The sequence below is a fragment of the Propithecus coquereli genome, unplaced genomic scaffold (assembly GCF_000956105.1).
Source record: "Propithecus coquereli isolate 6110/MARCELLA unplaced genomic scaffold, Pcoq_1.0 Scaffold142, whole genome shotgun sequence".
NCBI lineage: Eukaryota > Metazoa > Chordata > Mammalia > Primates > Indriidae > Propithecus > Propithecus coquereli.
In genome coordinates this window covers 2,523,269-2,541,906 of record NW_012138525.1, presented here as the reverse complement: position 1 = coordinate 2,541,906, position 18,638 = coordinate 2,523,269, and the positions used below count along the sequence as shown (strand labels likewise).

The 18,638-nt window shown below is 58.3% G+C and overlaps 1 protein-coding gene across 1 annotated transcript in view; it reads left to right on the top strand.

Annotated features, from left to right (window-relative positions):
• The window catches only part of LAMC3 (laminin, gamma 3), a 54,860-nt gene that overhangs the window by 18,921 nt on the left and 17,301 nt on the right, over positions 1-18,638 (top strand). Inside the window, exons 5-14 of the mRNA XM_012639687.1 lie at positions 1,586-1,774; positions 1,852-1,969; positions 3,392-3,490; positions 5,707-5,843; positions 7,996-8,106; positions 10,811-10,994; positions 11,139-11,257; positions 12,922-13,140; positions 15,341-15,529; positions 18,353-18,598. Coding sequence (XP_012495141.1) covers positions 1,586-1,774; positions 1,852-1,969; positions 3,392-3,490; positions 5,707-5,843; positions 7,996-8,106; positions 10,811-10,994; positions 11,139-11,257; positions 12,922-13,140; positions 15,341-15,529; positions 18,353-18,598 — 1,611 coding nt within the window. The remainder of the gene's footprint in view (positions 1-1,585; positions 1,775-1,851; positions 1,970-3,391; positions 3,491-5,706; positions 5,844-7,995; positions 8,107-10,810; positions 10,995-11,138; positions 11,258-12,921; positions 13,141-15,340; positions 15,530-18,352; positions 18,599-18,638) is intronic.

The following is an 18,638-nucleotide window of genomic DNA, read 5'->3' as shown; positions in this document are numbered from 1 at the left end:
CTAACCGCAGAGAAACACTGGGGAGGGGACGGTGCCGTCATACCTTCCCCAGGGACGCGGCGCTGCGCGTGGGGAATCTGCCGCCTTCCCTGCTGGCTGGTGTGCCGGCTGCCCCATCGCCCACGCCCTGCCCTGTCCCCACACAGTCATCTGGTTTCCTTCAGGCTGTCGCCAGGCCTGGGTCCCGGCTGGCGCTACTGCTACTGGCGGGGCCAGCGTCTGCACAGGCAGGCTCCAGGCCTGGCTTCTTGGGCTGGGCCACTGGCAGCCAGAACTGGGGCAGGGAGGGGACAGCCTGTTCTGAGGGACAGGACACTGTTCTAGGAGCTGCCCTGGGGCCCTAATGGGTTCCTGCTGCCCCGCACGCTGCCTCCACCAGGGAGTCCTCCCAGGCCAAGGAAGCCGTGCTGGGCGGCTTGCACGTTCTGGGCCTGCAGCTCTCTCCGTGGTAGGGACACGCCTGGCCAAACTGCTTCTCCTGCCATGTCCTCAGCCCTGTGGTCACATCCTTGTTTCAGGCAGCCCCTCAGCCCTGAATTCTGCCCCATCAGCGTCCCTTCAGTCCATCTCACTTGTGTCCTACACAGCCCACGCCTTGGTCCTGGCCCTGTCACCTCTCCTCTGGGTGCGCGAAGCTCCCTCTTCCCTCCTCTACTTGCAGTCAAGCCTCCTTCCAACGTGCAAATTCAATAGCATCCACTCCCTGCCTCGACCCTCCTGCGGCTCCCCTTGCTCCACGCGGACGTCCCCTGACCACAGCGGCCCAGCCTCCTTGGAGCAACTCTGCCCACCTCTGACTTCACAGCTGCCCCTGCACGACGCCACTGCACGGTGTCCCCTCCCCTCCCGTCACACGCATGCCTGCCGCAGTCCACCTCCTGCCTGCAGCACGCTCCCCGCGCCCGCCCCGCGGCCGACTCCCGCTCGGCGCTCAGAATCAGCACAGCCACGACTTGCTCCCGGAGGACTGGTCCCGGCACCCAGCACGGCCGCAGGGGCCCCTGCCTCCAGCTCCCAGAGTCCCCTTGCTCCGTCACAGCCCTGAGTGTGCATCTGGCCTCCATCAAGCCGCGGCAGCGTGAGGGCAGCAACCAGGGCCACACCACTCGCTGCCCCACGCCCTGGCTCGCCACGGGAGCCGAGATGCAGCCCGGCCTTCACGTGTACTTTTTAGAATGACTTAATGAGCAAATGAAGGGTGACGGGCGTTTTCTGTACACCTGAGTGATCTCAGCCACTGGGAACCAGATTCATGCTATTATCATGGCTTAGAGAACCCACAGGGATTTTGGATTGAGCCCCTCCAGGAGGCTGTCAGCCTCTAATCTGTGACCAGGTGACCGTAGAGCCTGGTTTGCCTGGTCCTGTTTCTGCCTACTGTTTTGACGTATTTACTAACTGTGTCCCTTTTGCTCTTAAGTGTCCTGTTTGGGAAAATCAGTCAGTTGGTCTCCATATCCTTGATCAAGCTGAGCCTGAACTCCATTCTGGACCATGCTCTTGCCCTTCCATGCGCTGCCTGCTCGTTCAGCACAGAGAGGCCGATCGGGTAGCTCACGCGCACCCTCCCACCTCCTGCCCACAGCCTGCAACTGCAGTGGCCGCTCTGAGGAATGCACGTTCGACCGGGAGCTCTTCCGCAGCACGGGCCACGGCGGGCGCTGTCTCCACTGCCGTGACCACACGGCTGGGCCACACTGCGAGCGCTGCCAGGAGAACTTCTACCACTGGGCCCTGCGGGTGCCGTGCCAGCCCTGCGACTGCCACCCAGCAGGTGAGTGGGCCCCGCTGCCCCAGCCTCCACCCGCACCCTGGTCTGGCCTCCGCTGCCCTGTGCCCTTCCTCCCCCAGGCTCCCTGCACCTCCAGTGCGATGACGCGGGAACCTGCGCCTGCAAGCCCACTGTCACGGGCTGGAAGTGTGACCGCTGCCTGCCCGGGTTCCACTCCCTCAGCGAGGGAGGCTGCAGGTGAAGGCGGCTGGGGGTGCAGGTGTGGGGGGCCCAGGACGGGTGCTCAGTGGTGTACTTGGACTGCCTGACGGGGAGCGTGAGGGACAGGATACTGGCTGTCCCCTCCCCTCCCCTCCTCCCTCCCCATCTTCAGCATCCAGTATTCTGCGTTCTGGGGAGGATCAGGGCCGCCCAGCCCTGGGGAGGCAGAGAGACAGACACTTAACAGGACCGGGTGCTGGCTCCTGTGGAAGCCCGGCTGGGCTGGGGGTGGAGGGCTTCCCACAGGCAGCGCAGAGTCCCGGTGCGAGAGAGACCAGATGAGTGCCCCCAGGGCCAGCGGGGGAGGGACGGGGGTTCCAGGCTGGGGAAGAGCATGGCAAAGGCTCAGAGGCAAGTGCAAGGAGAGGCTCAGCGCAGGTGAGCAGGGCGGGAGGATGTGCAGAGCAGCAAGATCCAGTGGGGCCTCGGTGGGGCCTCGGAGGCCTGGGGAGGGTTAGGCAGAGGCTGGTGGAGGCTACGGCACGAGTGCCCGGCGGCCTGTGGGGCTGGGCTGTGGAGAGGCAGAGAGCAGGCAGGTTCTGGAGCCCCTCGCAAGGCAGAACTGGCAGGACGTGGTGATCAGGAGGAAGGCACGGAGGGCGGCCCTCAGGGTCCCTGCCCCAGGCACTCTGGGAGGCCAAGGCAGGCGGATTGTTTGAGTTCAGAAGTTCGAGACCAGCCTGAGCAAGAGTGAGACCCCGTCTCTACTAAAAAAATAGAAAGAAATTATCTGGACAACTGAAAATATATGGAAAAAAAATTAGCCGGGCATGGTGGCGCAAGCCTGTAGTCCCAGCTACTCGGGAGGCTGAGGCAGTAGGATCGCTTGAGCCCAGGAGTTTGAGGTTGCTGTGAGCTAGGCTAACACCACGGCACTCACTCTAGCCAGGGCAACAGAGTGAGACTCTGTCTCAAAAAAAAAAAAAAAACTCACCAGTAGACGGGGACCTGGCTGCTTGCCCGGCGTCTCTCTGGCCTCTGGACCTTGGCACGTGCCATTCCTCCTACCTGGAGCATTCTGCGCCACCCTCCCTGTGTCTAGCAGACTCCTCATTCTTCAGTTCTCGGCCGAGGTGCCCCTCCCACCTCCCACCTGCCCCTCGCCTCCACCCCCAGGCTGCGTCAGGTGCCCTTCCTGGGGCACCTATCACGTGCAGGGTCTGTCCTCACTGGACATGGGGTTCATGAGGGCGAGAGTCATGGCTTGTCACGTGGGTGGGTGGATGGGTGGAAGGGAGGTTGATGGATAGAAGGATGGAAGGAGGGATGGGTGGATGGATGAGTGGGTGGGTGGGTCACTTCCTTGGTCGTCTCGGGAGCAGGGAAGGGTAAGGGGTTTTCTCCCTGGGGCGGGCGGTTCCCACTCTGAAGTTGCTCACTGGACACTCTGCTTGGCAGACCCTGCACCTGCAGTCCCGCTGGCAGCCTGGGCACCTGTGACCCCCACAGTGGGCGTTGCGCCTGCAAAGAGAATGTGGAAGGCAACCTGTGTGACAGGTGGGTGAGCCGACCCAGCAGTAAGCCTTCTGGAAGTGACCGCGGGGGTCCCTGATGAGGCACAAGGCTGCGGAGTGGAGGGAGGGGCAGGGGCCATGGATCTGCCATGGAAGTGGCATCCAGGAAGTTACCCAAAGGCTTTGTGGCACCGTTCACTCCGCCCCAACGCCACTGATGGTTCATCAGCTGAGAAAAGACATCTTCTTTCCCAGCTCAGAATTCTGAAAAGAAAGAGCTGGAAAGGGTAGGAGAGATCATGTCATCCAGAGATGGCAAGTACACGGTGCTATACCGTAACCCCCCGTGCAGACATCACGGATGAGCATAGCAGTCAGGACCACGAGCCCTACTGTGACCTCAGGATCCTTCTCGACACCCTACTTCAGGAAGCCCCTACCAATTGCTCTGAGATTCAAGGCTGTTTGCTATCCCTGTGGTCCCACCATGTTACACATGGGGCATCCGAACCCCAGTGAGACGAAGGGTCCTGTCCACGGTCACACGGTCTATAAACAACCTCTTCCGAGCGTTCAGGTGGCCTCTGAGCTCCGGCAGTGGGGCTGGCAGGCAACATGGGTGTAGCTCCCTGGGTACACGCTGTCTCCTCTTCCTGGCTTTGTGTCTGACTCCCGAGGGCTGCTTGGGGTAGAGCTGGTTCTAGGGCAGGGCAGGGAAGAGATGAGATGAGCCCGGAGCATCTCGTGGGGCCAGAAAGCGAGGCAGTGCTGAGAAACGAACACAGATACGAACAAGGCAACCAAGCCGGGACGGGCTCCTGTGTCAAAAGGACACAGGCGCCAGCCTGAAGGAGCTCCCAAAGCTGGAACGATTTGAGCAACAAAATAAATAATGATACTACTGGATTATGACCAGAGAATGAAGTAAACATCCCCAAATCCGTACTGATATAAATAGATGATTGAATAAATAAATAGAAGGGGGCGAAGGGACAAACCTGCCTTGTGGAAGAACTCCCGATAATGTGGACGGAACGAAGGAAATAGAAAACCCCTGCAGGGCGTGGCCACTGGGCAGTGCTGGCGGCAGTGGGCAGAACTTTAAGGAGAGACAGGATATTTGCGTAGCCTCAAAACAGCTCCCTCAAAATACTAGTTAATGGGCCAGGCGCGGTGGCTCACGCCTGTAATCCTAGCACTCTGGGAGGCTGAGGCGGGCGGATTGTTTGAGCTCAGGAGTTCGAGACCAGCCTGAGCAAGAGCGAGACCCCGTCTCTGCTAAAAATAGAAAGAAATTAATCGGACAACTAAAAATATATAGAAAAAATTAGCCGGGCATGGTGGCGCGTGCCTGTAGTCCCAGCTACTCGGGAGGCTGAAGCAGGAGGATCGCTTGAGCCTAGGAGTTTGAGGTTGCTGTGAGCTAGGCTGATGCCAGGGCACTCTAGCCCGGGCTACAGAGTGAGGCTCTGTCTCAAAAAAAAAAAAAAAAAGATACTAGTTAATGACTGTGGTGGTTTAACACATGTCCACAAGTTCTTTGCTACTTCTCCTGCCAGGAGGTGGAGCTTAAGTCACCTCCTTTTGGGAGTGGGCTGGGTTTAGTGACTCCTTTCTGCCGCCTAGAACACGGCATTGTACAGTGGAGACTGGCAGGCCACACCCTCCCCAGGTCACGAAGCTAACCGTGCTCCGGTGCCACGTGGGTTTTGCGTGCCCCCGCGTGGCGTGATGAGACGGGCACTTCCCCTCTGCGTCTTTCCTCCCCAAACCCATAACCCGTCTACTTATGAGAAAACAGACAGGCCCCTACTGAAGGGCAGTCTAAAAAATACCCGCCCGGTGCTTTTCAAAAGTGTCAAGGTTATGACAAGCGCAGAAAGACCAAGACGCGGTCACAGGTGGAGGAGAACAAGGATAGCACTAAACGCAGCGCCACAGCCTGGGTGGGGTCCTGGAGCAGAGAACGGGCAGGACTGGAACGTGGAGAAACCCTGACCAAGTCCGGAGCTCAGTTGACGTTAATCAATGTTAACGCCTCAGTGTTGATAAATGTACCTGGTAATGTCGGGTGTCAGCCTCAAGGGATGCTACGTGAAGCAGATAAGGCAATCATCTGGACTGTCTGGGCAACTCTTCTGTAATTCTGGAAAAAAAATGTTAAAAAGTTTCCCCAGTGATTTTGGACTCATGCCCTGGGCCTGCCCCTTCCTAGCCGGCTCATGTGGCCCCTGTGGGCATGTCCTGCCTCCATTCCAGGTGTCGCCCGGGGACATTTAACCTGCAGTCCCACAATCCCGCCGGCTGCAGCAGCTGCTTCTGCTATGGCCACTCCAAGGCGTGCGTGGCCGCCGCCCAGTTCCAAGTGTATCACATCCGCTCCGATTTCCACCAGGGTAAGGCGTGCCCCCTGCAGCCAGCCCAGCCGGCAGGCCGTCCTGCCCTGGGGAGATCTTGCGTTGGTGGGGTGGGTGGGAGAGGCCCCTCGGCCCCCGCCATGGTGGAGGGGAGCCCTCACAGCCTAGGTGGGGTTGGGTGTGAGACGGTGGCTCCCCAGGACCTCCCTGCAACCCCTGGGTCACTCCCGGGTCCCTGACTTTTTTCTTTACACTCCTGGGTGGGGGCCGGGGCCGTGGCGCCCTTTGGATCCTGGAGGGGAGTTTCTACTCACCCTGTCAAGATTGCCTCCCTTGGTGTGTCTAAAGCCTGGGGATTCAGGCTCAGTCTCCTGGCGTCCACTTAGTGGGCACCTGCTGTGTGCCAGGCATCGTGCTAGCTCCCGACGTGCAGGGAATCTCATTCCCCTCTTACAGTGAGGTAGCTGAGAACCAGGAAAGGTAGGTCACTTGCCTGAGCTCACAGAACTCAGCCGTTGGTGCTGGGGTTCATCGCTCCTGAGTTACCTGCCGTGCGGGCTCTGTCTGGGTCCCCGGCTCCAGGTGGCACAGCCGGATTTTCAGAGCAGAGCTCTGAGCTTCCCGTCAGATCAGAGCGTGCCTAGGCCCCAGGGGGCGCCCCCTCCTCCCGCCTGGCCCCCCGGAGGAGTGGGGACGGGGACAGAACCTCAGGGCTGGCTCTGGAGCGCCCCAGATGTGGGGGCCGCACGCCCTCTGCTGGACGCCGCGCAGAGAGCAGGACCAAGGGGCCTGTGAATCGCGGTTGTGTGTTGCCCGGAGTCCAGGTGTCAGCCAAGGGCCAGGCTCGTTTCCTAGACCCTGAGAACAGTGTCAGGATCTGTTGTCACCTGGAGCCGGGCCTGGGCTAGGTGCTGCAGGGGTGCCACCTCATTTTCTCTCACAGTTGCCTTTGGCCAGCGGTTCCCAAACTTTGGTCTCTGGCTCCCTTTATGTTCTTGATCTTGAAGGTTCCTGAGGACCAAAGCACTTTTATTCATGTGGATTGTTTACACGGATATTTACTGTATTACAAATGAAAACAGTAATTTTTTAAACACCTACTTATTAATTCATTTTAAAACAGCCATAGCGAACCTATTACGTTATAAAAATAACACAGTTTTGTGAAAAATAACTCTTTCCGAAAAATAAAACATTTTGTGAGAAGAGCGCTGCTCGCTTCTCGTTTTCATAAATCACGTTACGGTCTGGTTGAAGAGAAGCTTGTGCTCAGTCGGCTCCGGCCACTCAGTCTGCAGTGGTGTCGTGCTTCCTGCAGCTTCTGGAAAGCTCCACTGAATGCTTGCAAGGGAAAAAGAATGAGAAATGCAAATAACATCTTACTGTTAGTGAGAAGATAGTTTGCTCTCACGGACCCTCAGAAGGGGTCCCAGGGATCTCCTGGGATCTCCGGACCAACTTTGAGAGAACTGCTGCCTGGGCCATATGTGCTTCATTATCCCCACTTTGCAGATGAGGAATCAGCTTCAGAGAGGTTAAGTAACTTGCCCAGAGTCACACAGCCCACAAGGAGCAGAGCCTAGTCCAGCACCGAGGAGCCTGGGCCTCCCCTCTCTGAGGTCTTCCCCCTCTCTCCATCCCTTCCTTCTCGGCCCCAGGTGTTGGGTCTCCATCCCATTTCCCAGCTGCCCCCTAGAGAGCGCCCCCTTGAGGTCATTTGCTCTGTGCCGGACTGTGTCCGGCTTTTACTGCCGCGGCCAGAGGGAGGAGGACGGACTGAGCCAGCACTGGGGACCAGGATGCCTGGGTTCCTGTCCTGGCTGGCCCCCTTCCTAACCAGGTGGCCTCCCTGCGGGCAGTGGTGTTAATGACACACATACCCAGAAAGACCTAGTGAGGTCACGGGTGAGAAAGTTCTCTGAAGCCCTGAAGACAAGGTCACGTCCAGTATTGTTACCGATGGCCCTGATGTCCTTGGGCCCCCATGTGGGCATCTCCGGTCTGTGTCTTCATGTTGAGCTCAGAACCCCCCTGAAGGGATAGGGCAGGCCCCGAGGTCTGTCCGTGCCCCAAGCAGAGCCTTCTCCTGGGCTCCCTCCCACCCTAAGACCTCTGCTGGAGCTGTCACCTGGAAGCCACCCCCCAGGGCCTCACACTGACGGGCATGTTTGTGTCTGTGTTTGCTGTCTAGGAGCCGAGGGCTGGTGGGCCAGAAGTGTGGGGGACCCCGAGCACCCCCCGCAATGGAGCCTGAGTGGGGTCCTCCTGAGGCCGGAAGAAGAGGAGGAGCTCACGGCACCAGGTACCTGCCAGCCCCAGGCCGGGCACACCGCCCTGTGTGGGTTTCCTCGGCTGCGGTAACAAACTGCCACAAATGTAACGGCGGCAAACAGCACAGATTTACTCCGTTAGTGTTTGGGAGGTCAGAAGTGGCTCTCACGGGGCTGAAATCAGGGTGCCAGCAGGGCAGTTCCTTCTGGAGGGTCCGAGGGACAGTCCATCCCTTGGCTTCTCCAGCTTCCAGACGCTGCCTGCGTGCCGTGGCTTGTGGCCCTGTTGTCTTCAAAGTGGGCTGGGTCTTTCCCACGTCCCATCCCTGCCTCCGACTCCCCCGGCTCCTTCTTCCGTCTTTAACGGGCCCTTGTGATTACGCTGGTCCCAGATGGATCATCCAAGATGCCCCCCCCACCTAGGGTCAGCAATTAGGACACGGACACCTTTGGGGGTCGTTATTCTGCCATCAGACCAGGGTGTGGGATGAAACCCCCGTTTTCCTGGTCACAGCCTTGCCACCCGGGGCTCCTTCAGTGCCATGGAGCACCCCCCCCGCCGGCCGCTGTTAGGCCCCAGACAACCCCTGCGCATTTTCCATCTGCCCCATCAGCCCACCAGGCTACCACGCCCCGTGCCCAGGGCCGTGGGATTCCTGCAAAGGGAAGGAAGATCTTAGTTTTTGTGCACCACCCCCGCCATTCGGGAACTCGGGTCTCCTGGCTCTGTCTGTGTCCCAGAGCCGGGAGCTTGGAGCCCATTCTTAGCTCTACCGTGGCCAGATCCAAATCTGCTGGCTGCCGGCCAGTCCTGCCCTTTCCCTCCCTCTCCAGGAAGGGCTCGGTGAGGATGCCACAGGTGTCAGGAGCGTGTCCGCACAGCCAGGAAGCAAAGAACCCTCAGGCCCTCTCGTGGGGCAGATGCTCCAAGCTCAGAGGCCCATGAGCGAAAAACGTGCTCATGGCTCTGTTGACATATTTGAGAAAAAGGAGTTACTTGCTCAAGAAGTGTTTGCTGGGTGCTGTGCTGGGTGCTGGTCACACTGCAGGGGCGAGGCGGGTGGACGCCCTGCCCTTACAGCGCCCATGGCCGGCAGCTCCTGGGGCTCCCTGGGCAGCTGGGGGTGAGGGCGCGGCAGGGAGGGAACACAGAAACAAGCCTCTGGGCTGCTTGGTGACGGCTCTCGGGGTTAACGAACACACGTACTCTCTGGCCCAGCGGGGCCCCTTCAGTGTCCTGCCTACTGGCATCTGTACTCGGGGCAAAGATGTGTAGCCCAGGTGTTGAGTGAGGCAGAGGGGGCTGCTGAGTCTGTCGCTGGACTGTGATGCGGCCGTAACAGAGCCTGCGAGTGGCAGAACGGTGCATGGCATCATCTTACATGCAGCGTGTGTGCGGACGAGGACGACAGGTGAGCATCGCCCTCGCGCTGGTGATTGAGGCTGGGCGCTGAATTGGGGTGCAGCTGGGGTGGGGCCGCCAAGTCCCAGGGCTCTGAGACTGCTCCCTGCGCAGGCGAGCAGATCCTCCAGCCAGAAAACGCTCTTGGGCAGAGGAATGCGGGGGCTTTCAGCTTGTTCAGGACCTGCCCACCAAAGTTGTCACAGGGCAGGTGACCAAATTTGAGGGACCCATTGTGGAATTAAAATTTTCCAAAAAAATAGAGGAAAAGTGCCATTAAAGGTACTAAGATATAAATGCTTTGTCCTTTCTTCTGCAGTTTCACCCTCAGTTTGTCATGGTGTTTTTTTGTTTGCTATTTGATGTCATTCTAGGTAAAGAAAAATTAACATTTTAAGTTATTGGCATGAGTTTTATCACTCATTTTGATGTTGTGCAGTGCTGACCCAAGCAAATACTGGAGCGTTTAACTCGTGTGGAATCACTGAAATGACATAATCTGGTTTTCGTAGCTCATACGTAGATGCGTATTTTGTTTTTACCAGAACAGTGGAAACACTGCACAAAACGCCTCCAACCATTGTTATTTTGCTTCTCGATATGCACATGTTCTACCAACACGGTCTGCCCTTGCTTGCTCGGGAGTAAGCAAGTCTGCAAGGAAAAGAGGAAGGAAGGGTGGCCCGTTCTCTCTCCTAGGTCACGGTTTTCTGCACAAGTGTTTGGCTAACACAGGGAAATAACACGAGAAGGCATCACACAGGCCTCCTTGGTTGTCTGTGTTCTCAGAACACCTGTGACTTCTTCCCACTTTCGGAGCAAGTTCTGATGGGAATGGGAGGCGTGGCCTGGGGCCTGGCAGCATCTCTGCTTAAGCAGCCAGAGTGCGCTTTCCACGTCCTCGCCTTGAGTCCAACCTCCCACATGCTGGGGGCACGGAAATTCTGTGCTCATGCGCCATCGTGAAGGCTACACGTGAGTGGGTGGCAAGGCCCTGCTCATGTACAGACTCCACTGTCCCATCAGACGTCACTTACAAACCCAAGTTCAAAGATAAAATTTTTAAGAATGTCAAGACAGTGACAGCAGAGCGTGAAACCAAGCGTGGGGCCCAGCGTGACTGCCTGGGTCACATACCTGTGAAGCCAGGGACAGACGGGCCGCAAAGGTGTGCGCTGGCCACCTCCAGGGTCTGCTGTGCAGGGAGCCTTGGTTTTCTACTTAACTACAGTTCTGTCTTGTTTGAACGTTTAGTTGCCAATAAAATCAATATGGACACTTAAAGTCAAGCTAACTATATGAAGAGTGTCAAAGCTTTCTTCTCTTGTCTTCAGAGAAGTTCCTGGGAGACCAGCGGTTCAGCTATGGGCAGCCCCTGACACTGACCTTCCGGGTGCCCCCTGGGGGGTCCCCACCCCCCGTGCGTCTGAGGCTGGAAGGGGCAGGCTTGGCCCTGTCTCTGAGGCACTCCAGCCCCCAGGACACCAGGCAGCCCGGGGAGGCGCAGCTCAGCTTCCTGTAAGTGTCCCCCTCCATCCTGAGAGATGGAGGTCAGGGTGGTCTCTGAGGTCCGGGCACACTTCCGACGCCCCTGTGGTCATTCTGTCCTTGGCGCCCCCTGCCCCGTGTCGGGTTCTTGCATTGACTGCTTCTCCCTGCCAGCCTGCAGGAGACTTCCGAGGACGTGGATCCTCCGCTGCCCTCCTTCCACTTCCAGCGGCTCCTCACCAACCTGACCAGTCTCCGCATCTGTGCCGGCCCCAGGAGCCCAGACCCTGCCGGTCAGTGATGATAGCAACGTTCCCCCAGGACCTGAGTGCTCGCCAGGTCACAGGACTGGGCTGGGCTCCTTTGGGTGTGGCCTTGTCACCTTCTCACAGCACGGTAGTTATTGTCCCCATTTTACCAAGAAGGAATTTGAGCTCAGAGAGGGCAGGACGCTTGCCCAACGTCACATAACCTGTAAAGGCAGCAGGAATTGTGGCTGTGGACAGAGGAAGGGGCTGGACAGGTGAGGGGCCTAAGGATGGACAGCTCTAAGGAGCAGTTGTGTGGCCAAAGAAGCAGCCAAGAGGGTGGGCATGGTCACTCCACCGTCACCCTCAGTCCCTGCAGCCTGGGTTTCCCAGGAGAGCAGCTCCCCTGCTGGTGACTGGCGGTATTGCACCGAAGCCGCCCCAAGAGTGGGTTGGTCTGGTTTTCTGTGTCTTCCCAAAGAGGGGGCCAGGTTATCACACATCACTGACAGGCACTTGTCACCACCTCCCACCCTGGTCTCACAGTGATTGACATGGTTTTCTTCCGACCTGTTCTTAGTGATAATGTACCTCAACACAATGTGAAAAATCAATATATAATAATATCCTAACTATAACGTACAGAATACATAAAAAGGGAGGAAATGATATAAAAATAATCCTGTGAGTTCCAAATGGTCCGTGCTCAGGCATGAGCACACTAGAAGACATAGGAAGTGGTCAGAGCTTCCCCGATGTAACAAGTAAGTTTGGGTTTAGGAGAAGCAAGCAGCTCAGAAGCCATTTACATGCGTGGGGGGCAGGGCGCGGGAGACAGTCTGGGTGGCCAGTGCGAGGACAGAAGCCAGTGTGGTCAGCAGTAACCCGCAGACGCAGGTGAGGAGTCACTGAGGGCAGCGGTCACCGGCAGGCCAGGGCACAGGGAGCGAGGGTGGCACAGCTCCGCCACCTTCACCGTGAGGGTCTTAGAAAAGTTTACTTGGGCTTGGTGGTTTCGTTTCAGTGCTTCGCGAGGGAGAACGCTCGGCAGAGTGACCGTTCATTTGTGGGTTAACCCTGTAAAATCAGGTTTCAAACGTTCAATAGGGTATGATTAACCCTTATTCTTTAAAGGCTTGTAGTTGTCATTTTGAAACATAACTCAGTGGGATCATGAGTGGGGAAGCTGCAGAAGGGCCACTGCGGGATAGGTTGTAATGATGATGGTGGCTGAACCCAGGGGCTGGGCTGTCGTCGCCGGGTGAATGGTTGTCGGGGAGATTCTGAACAAAACAAAGCACGGTGTTCCTCCACCTGCGCGCCGGACAATTCCACGTGCACTTACAGCATTCAGAAATGCCTCGTAGCCCGCGCGGTGGCGCTCGCCTTAGTCCCAGCTACTCAGGAGGCTGAGGCAGAGGGATCACTTGAGTTGGAAACCAGCCTGGGAGATGTTTCGAGACCCCGGCTGCAAAGAAACGAGCCTCGTGCCTGTGTGTAAAGTGGAGTTGGGGTGTAGGCTCGGATGTTTACAGAGGGGTTTTCTGCCCTTTCGGCAGGACGTTCGAGGGTCACGGGGAGTTTCTGCACACATCCCTGTGATAACATCGTTGATCCATAGACCGCCTTTGTCCACCTGGGCCTGCCGCATACATGAACAGGAAGGTCTGGGGAGAAACACGTGCAGACCTTCCTGTTCTGCTCTGCAGGCCAGGTGTTCCTGACCGAGGTGCAGCTCACGTCCGCCCGGCGGGGGCTGTCCCCGCCGGCCTCCTGGGTGGAGACCTGCTCATGTCCCCAGGGCTACACAGGCCAGTTCTGTGAATCCTGCGCTCCAGGATACAAGAGGGAGACCCCACGAGGGGGTCCCTATGCCAGCTGTGTGCCCTGCACCTGTAACCAGCACGGCACCTGTGACCCCAACACAGGTGAGTCTCCCAGCACCCCATCCTGAGGCCCCCGGGGCTGTAGCCACAACAGTGAGATGAGCACTGACCCGGATGGAGTCAGCCTGGCACAGGTGCCAAGGAGCTGGCCAAGCTGTGGGCACTGAGCCATCTTGCACTGCCTGCCTGGGCATCTCGCATTTTAATAAAAGTAGTGACTGGAATTTATTGAAGTATCGGGCTCTGTGCCAAGGACTTTGTATGCTTCAGGTCTCTGCAGCCGTCTGTCCCTGGCCCACCCTCTCTCTGGGCTGGCCCTCCTCCTCCCAGGAAGGGACAGGTAAAGGCCTCAGCGGTCCTGCCGTGCAGGGGCTGCCGTAAGGAACGGCAGAGGCATTAGCACAGCAGGTGACGGCGGGGGGGCTCTCATGAAGGTTATGCAGGTAACAGCAGCTAACAGGTGTCCATCTAGAGCCACAAACCTGCCACCCTGACACCTTAGTGGCCTATGGCCTTGGCAAAGTCACCCCCCCCCCGTCCCTTGAGCCTGCTTGCTCCTCTATAAAGTGGGGACGATGACGGTAAATACACCACTGAAGTTGTCCAGACGAGGCCACGCAGAGGTCAGGAAATCCCCAGGCTCTGAAAACACAGACGTGGTTTTCACCAAAGCTCAGCCATTGCTACCTGAGCTCACCTTACAGTCTTCGCCTGGGAAATGCAGCAAGCAAAAGTCCCTACTCTTCAGTGCTGTTGGGGAAATAATACAATAGCGTCACCAGCTTCCTCCCCGTGCTAGCCACCGCTCTGCCTGCTGCATCACCGAGTCCTGCAGAAATCCCTGGGAGTGCCCGGACCATTGCTGTCCCAGCTCTGGTTGGGGACCGTGCGGCCACATGGCCAGCAGGTGGCAGAGCCGCACTGCCCTGTGGCCCAGACTCCAGGTCAGCTGGTCACTCCAGCTGTTCCTACTCAGGCTTAGAGGCGCCCACCCGCAGAGAGGGCTATCTCCAGGTCACGTGGCCTCTCCCCGGAGCCCCTGGGCTCTCTCTGAGAAGGGGAAGACCAGCTCAGCGTTTTTCTCCCTGAAAAGATAGCAGCCTGGGAGTTGGCAGACCTAGCCAGGGCCCGCAAGCACACGGGGGCATCCTCCCTCCTCGTGCCCAGGCAGGCATCACTAATCAAGCTGGATAGGGCCTCATAATCCTTCCTGCGGCACTGCTCCAGGCAGCCCCTCTTGAGAAAGCAGAGTCCTTCTACGCGCTGGGACCAGGTTGTTACCCGCCATGTAGCCTCTGGCCCTGCCGTGACTCCCACTTTGTTGGGCAAGTCCTCATCTTTGAAACGGGCAGAGCCCCGCTGCCTGGGCTGGGAGGAGTCACAAGCCTTTGGGTGCTGGGCCCAGGCAGGGACAGTTCCCCTGGGTGCCACCCCTGCTGTGCATGTCCACCCAGGGCTCCCACTCATCTCCTGGCTGGGCACTGCTGGGGGCCTCCTGCAGGGGTGGCCTCGGTTAACCCTCTCTAAACCAGGTTTCTCACGTGACCCCTGGCAGTGGGGCCTCCCCACGTGCCCGGGATCTGAGCAGATGCCAGGAGCTGTTGGGCTGGAGGAGGGGTTTGCAGAATCCACCATCTTCCCAAGCCAGAGGCAGGGGCGGGGTTCCATTCTCTGAGACCAGGCAGCGTCCAGGTACCCCCAGGCCCCACAAAAGGAGCCTCTTTGCAAAGCTGTGTGCAGGCCTGAATCCCAGATCAGTGTGTGCCTCAGGGCCGGTCAAGCTTCCTTTGGTCCCTTTGAGTTAAGAGGACAACATCGTGAGAGTGAAGGGTGGCCACGTTGCCTGTTGGTTCAGAGGGCTTTCGCAATCCAAGGATTAACGGTACCGACCGTCTGTGTGCCCGGGAGTGTGCGAGGAGCTTTGAATGCATGGCTCATTGAACGCTGGTGAAGGCCTTTGAAGTCAGTGCTGTTGCTATTCCCACCCTGCAGGTGAGGGACTGAGGCATGGGTGTTAGACGACTCGCCCAGGTTCGCATGGGCTGTAGTGGCAGACACGAACCCAGGCTGGATGGGCTCCGGCCTGGACTCTTCAGCCCAGCCGTGGTGCCTCCACTGTGGGAGGGTTCCCGAGCCACTTCTACCCAGGATGTGCTCTGTGACCTCCCCCATCGGAACACCCACCATCTCGGGGTGTCCTGGGGTCAGGCAGCAGTAAGCAGGTGTTTGTCTTGCCCCTCAGGGATCTGCGTGTGCGGCCACCACACCGAGGGCCCGTCCTGTGAGCGCTGCGTGCCTGGTTTCTATGGCAAGCCCTACACAGGCCAAGCTGACGACTGCCAGCCCTGCCCCTGCCCCGGACAGTCAGCCTGCACGACCGTCCCGGAGAGCGGGGGGGTGGTGTGCACCCACTGTCCCCCAGGCCAGAGAGGTGAGTGGCCCCACGGGAGGGCCCAGCTCTGATGCCCTGACTCTGCCCTGGGTTTGGGGTGTGGCAGGTGGGGAGAGCCCAGTTTAGGGGTGGCAGGTATGACTTCTGGGGTCACTGAGTCCCTTAGCCCCATCGCCAGGGCCCCAGGCTGCTGTGGGTTTCTGGCAGACTGTGTGTGGGCCATTGAGCTTTTGAAAACACCTGTGTCCGGGCCCTGGCCCAGAGAGCCTGGCGTAGCTGGAGGTGCAGCCCAGGAACGTGGATTCCTAGCAAGTTCCCAGGGTGATTGCGATGCACAGCTAAGGCGGAAACCTTCGATCAAACTTCCAGCTTTTAAACATGTCATCAGGCAATGTGTGAGGGAGAAACTCCCCGGCCCCCCGGCCTCTCCCTTCTTCACCCTCAGAGACAGCTCCAATGTCTGATTTTTTCAAAAACGGCTTTATCAAGATTTTATTCACATATCCAACACTTTACCCACTTAAAGTGTACGATGACCTTTGGCATGTTGCATTAACAATATTTTATTGTGGTAACGCACATAACAAAATTTGCCGTCTTCACCACTCTTAAGTGTGTGACTCAGTGTCGTGGAGCATTAATACATTCACGGTGTCACGCAGCCATCACCACCCTCCGTCTCCAGACCGTTTCCTCATCCCACACGGAAGCCGTACCCATTCAACTCACTGTCCAGTAGCACTCCGCCTGCGGCCCCTGGCGACAACTGTCCTACTTTCTGTCTCTCTGCATTGATTCCAGGTGTCTCATTTACGTGGACTCACAACATTTGTCCTTTTGTCTCTGGCTTGTTTCACTTAGCGTGGTGTTTTCAAGCCTCCTAGACGTCTGGTTTTGCTTTCAGTACCTGTGGCTGCACTAAATCTGTCCTGTCAAATGAGCTGCTTCTCCATCCTGTCAAATCCCATTCTGAGCACAGCTCCCTGGCAGCCAGCAGGGCTGGGCGTACGGCCCCAGAGTGGGCAGCCCAAGAACCAAGGGATTGAGGTCCCACTGTGGGACCCTGCACCCCACCGGCCACCACGCTGTCCCTCCATCTCCGTAAACTTCCCCACGTGTCTGGCTCCCAACTGTGGCTGTCCTGATCTGCAGATGTGAGGGAGGCCCACCCAACGACAGCGAGAGAAGCTCAGGCCAACCTGGGCTGAGTGCACCGAGGGGAGGATTTCAGGGGAGCAGGCCCTGGGAGGGAGGGTCGCCTGGATGGACTGTGGATCTGGGGCCTCCGCCAGGCCCGAGCCCCCTTCTTCATCCACACCAGCGTCCTTGGCCTTGTGAGAGCCTGGCACACGCAGAGCTCACCTGGACGTCTGAGGCGGGATGCTCCCCACCCGCCCAGGATGACACCTGCCCACCATCCTGACCCCTTGCAGCCCTGCCAGGATGCCCGGAGCCCCCTCCTGGCCTGGGAGCTGTCCCACCTGGTTCCAGGTGGATGGCCTCCTAACTACGGGGCTCCCCTCCCTCCTCACCAGCTTCCATCTTCCCCCGCCCTGCCTGGCTTCATTTCTAGTCTAGAATCCCAAAGGCAGGTGCTAGCCTCGACCTTCACCTCTGTTCAGATTTTTCTTTTCCTTTCTTCCCTTTTCTTCCTCAATATCCCTCCTTTCCCTTTTCAAGGTTGCCCTCAGGGGCACTGACTGGATTCCAGCTGGACTGATGCATTTTGAGGACACAGGGAGCTCACATGTGTTTTTCACATTGACAACAGCTATTTTTTAAATCCTAAAATCGGTACATACTCGTTACGATGATTGAAGCAGTGTAGAAATCTGCAGAGCAACACAAAGATGCACAAGGCAACTTCACACGCCCTCATCTCGCCACCCCGTGGGGGCCAGGGCTGCTCTCGGGGTCTGTGGGTCCCCCAGACTTGTGTTGCATGTAGGTATACGCAGGTGTGTTCACACGAACACACAGCACAAGTATGTTTCTTTATGCCCGTCTGTCCCCAGTGGACATCCCAGGCCACCACGCTCCAAAAGCCTCCTTGACAGCAGCTTTTCTGGGGCTCACAGTGACCCTGGGGGCTGGAAGATGAGGCGACAACTGCAGGTCAAACCCAGGGAGTTGGGCAGGAGTCTGAGACACACGGTCCAAAGCAAGCTCAGAAACCACAGGGAGCAGGGCCAGGCGCGGTGGCTCACGCCTGCAGTCCTGGCATTTGAGGAGGCCAAGGCAGGAGGATCACTTGAGCCCAGGAGTTTGAGGTTGCCGTGAGCTGTGCTGACGCCATGGCACTCTACCCGGGCGACAGAGTGAGACTCTGTCTCAAAAAAATAAAATAAAAACTGCAGAAAGCAGAACAGGTGACCAGGAGCAGCACATGGAAGAGCAGCTGAGGACGATGGGAAGGAGGGAGACAGGGACATTGGACGGTGGCAGTGCAGGCGATGAGGAGGAGGAAGGGTGATGAAGATAATGGTGAAGCTGATGTGAGGTGAGGATGATGAAGGTGACTGAGGTGCTTGTGGACACAATGGTGAGGGTAGTGGTGAGGATGACGAGGACGAAGAGGTGACGACAGCACTACCACGGAGCACTTATCACGTGCCAGGCTCCACGTTAAGTGCTTTGTGCAAATATGTCGCGAACCCTCTCAACAGTCCTGTGAGGGAGCTGCCCTCGCTGTCCCCACTTTACAAAGAGCCCGAGTTCAGAGAGGCACAGTGGCTTGCCCGAGATCACACAGCCAGTGGGCAGCGCTGGGGCCCCACGTCTGCCCGACCCAGGAGCCTGAGGGTGCCCCTCCCCCGTGGGCCCCGCGGCTGGCGCCCTCACACCTGCCCCCGCTACACACAGGGCGGCGCTGTGAGATCTGTGACGATGGCTTTTTTGGGGACCCGCTGGGGCTCTCCGGGGCCCCCCAGCCCTGCCGCCAGTGCCAGTGCAACGGCAATGTGGACCCCAACGCCGTGGGCAACTGCGACCCCCTGTCTGGCCGCTGCTTGCGCTGCCTGCACAACACGACCGGGGATGGCTGTGAGCGCTGCCGGGAAGGCTTCTACGGGAGCGCCCTGGCCCCGCGGCCCGCAGACAGATGCGCGCGTGAGTACCCACCCCCCGACCCCCGGTGGGGCACAGTGGG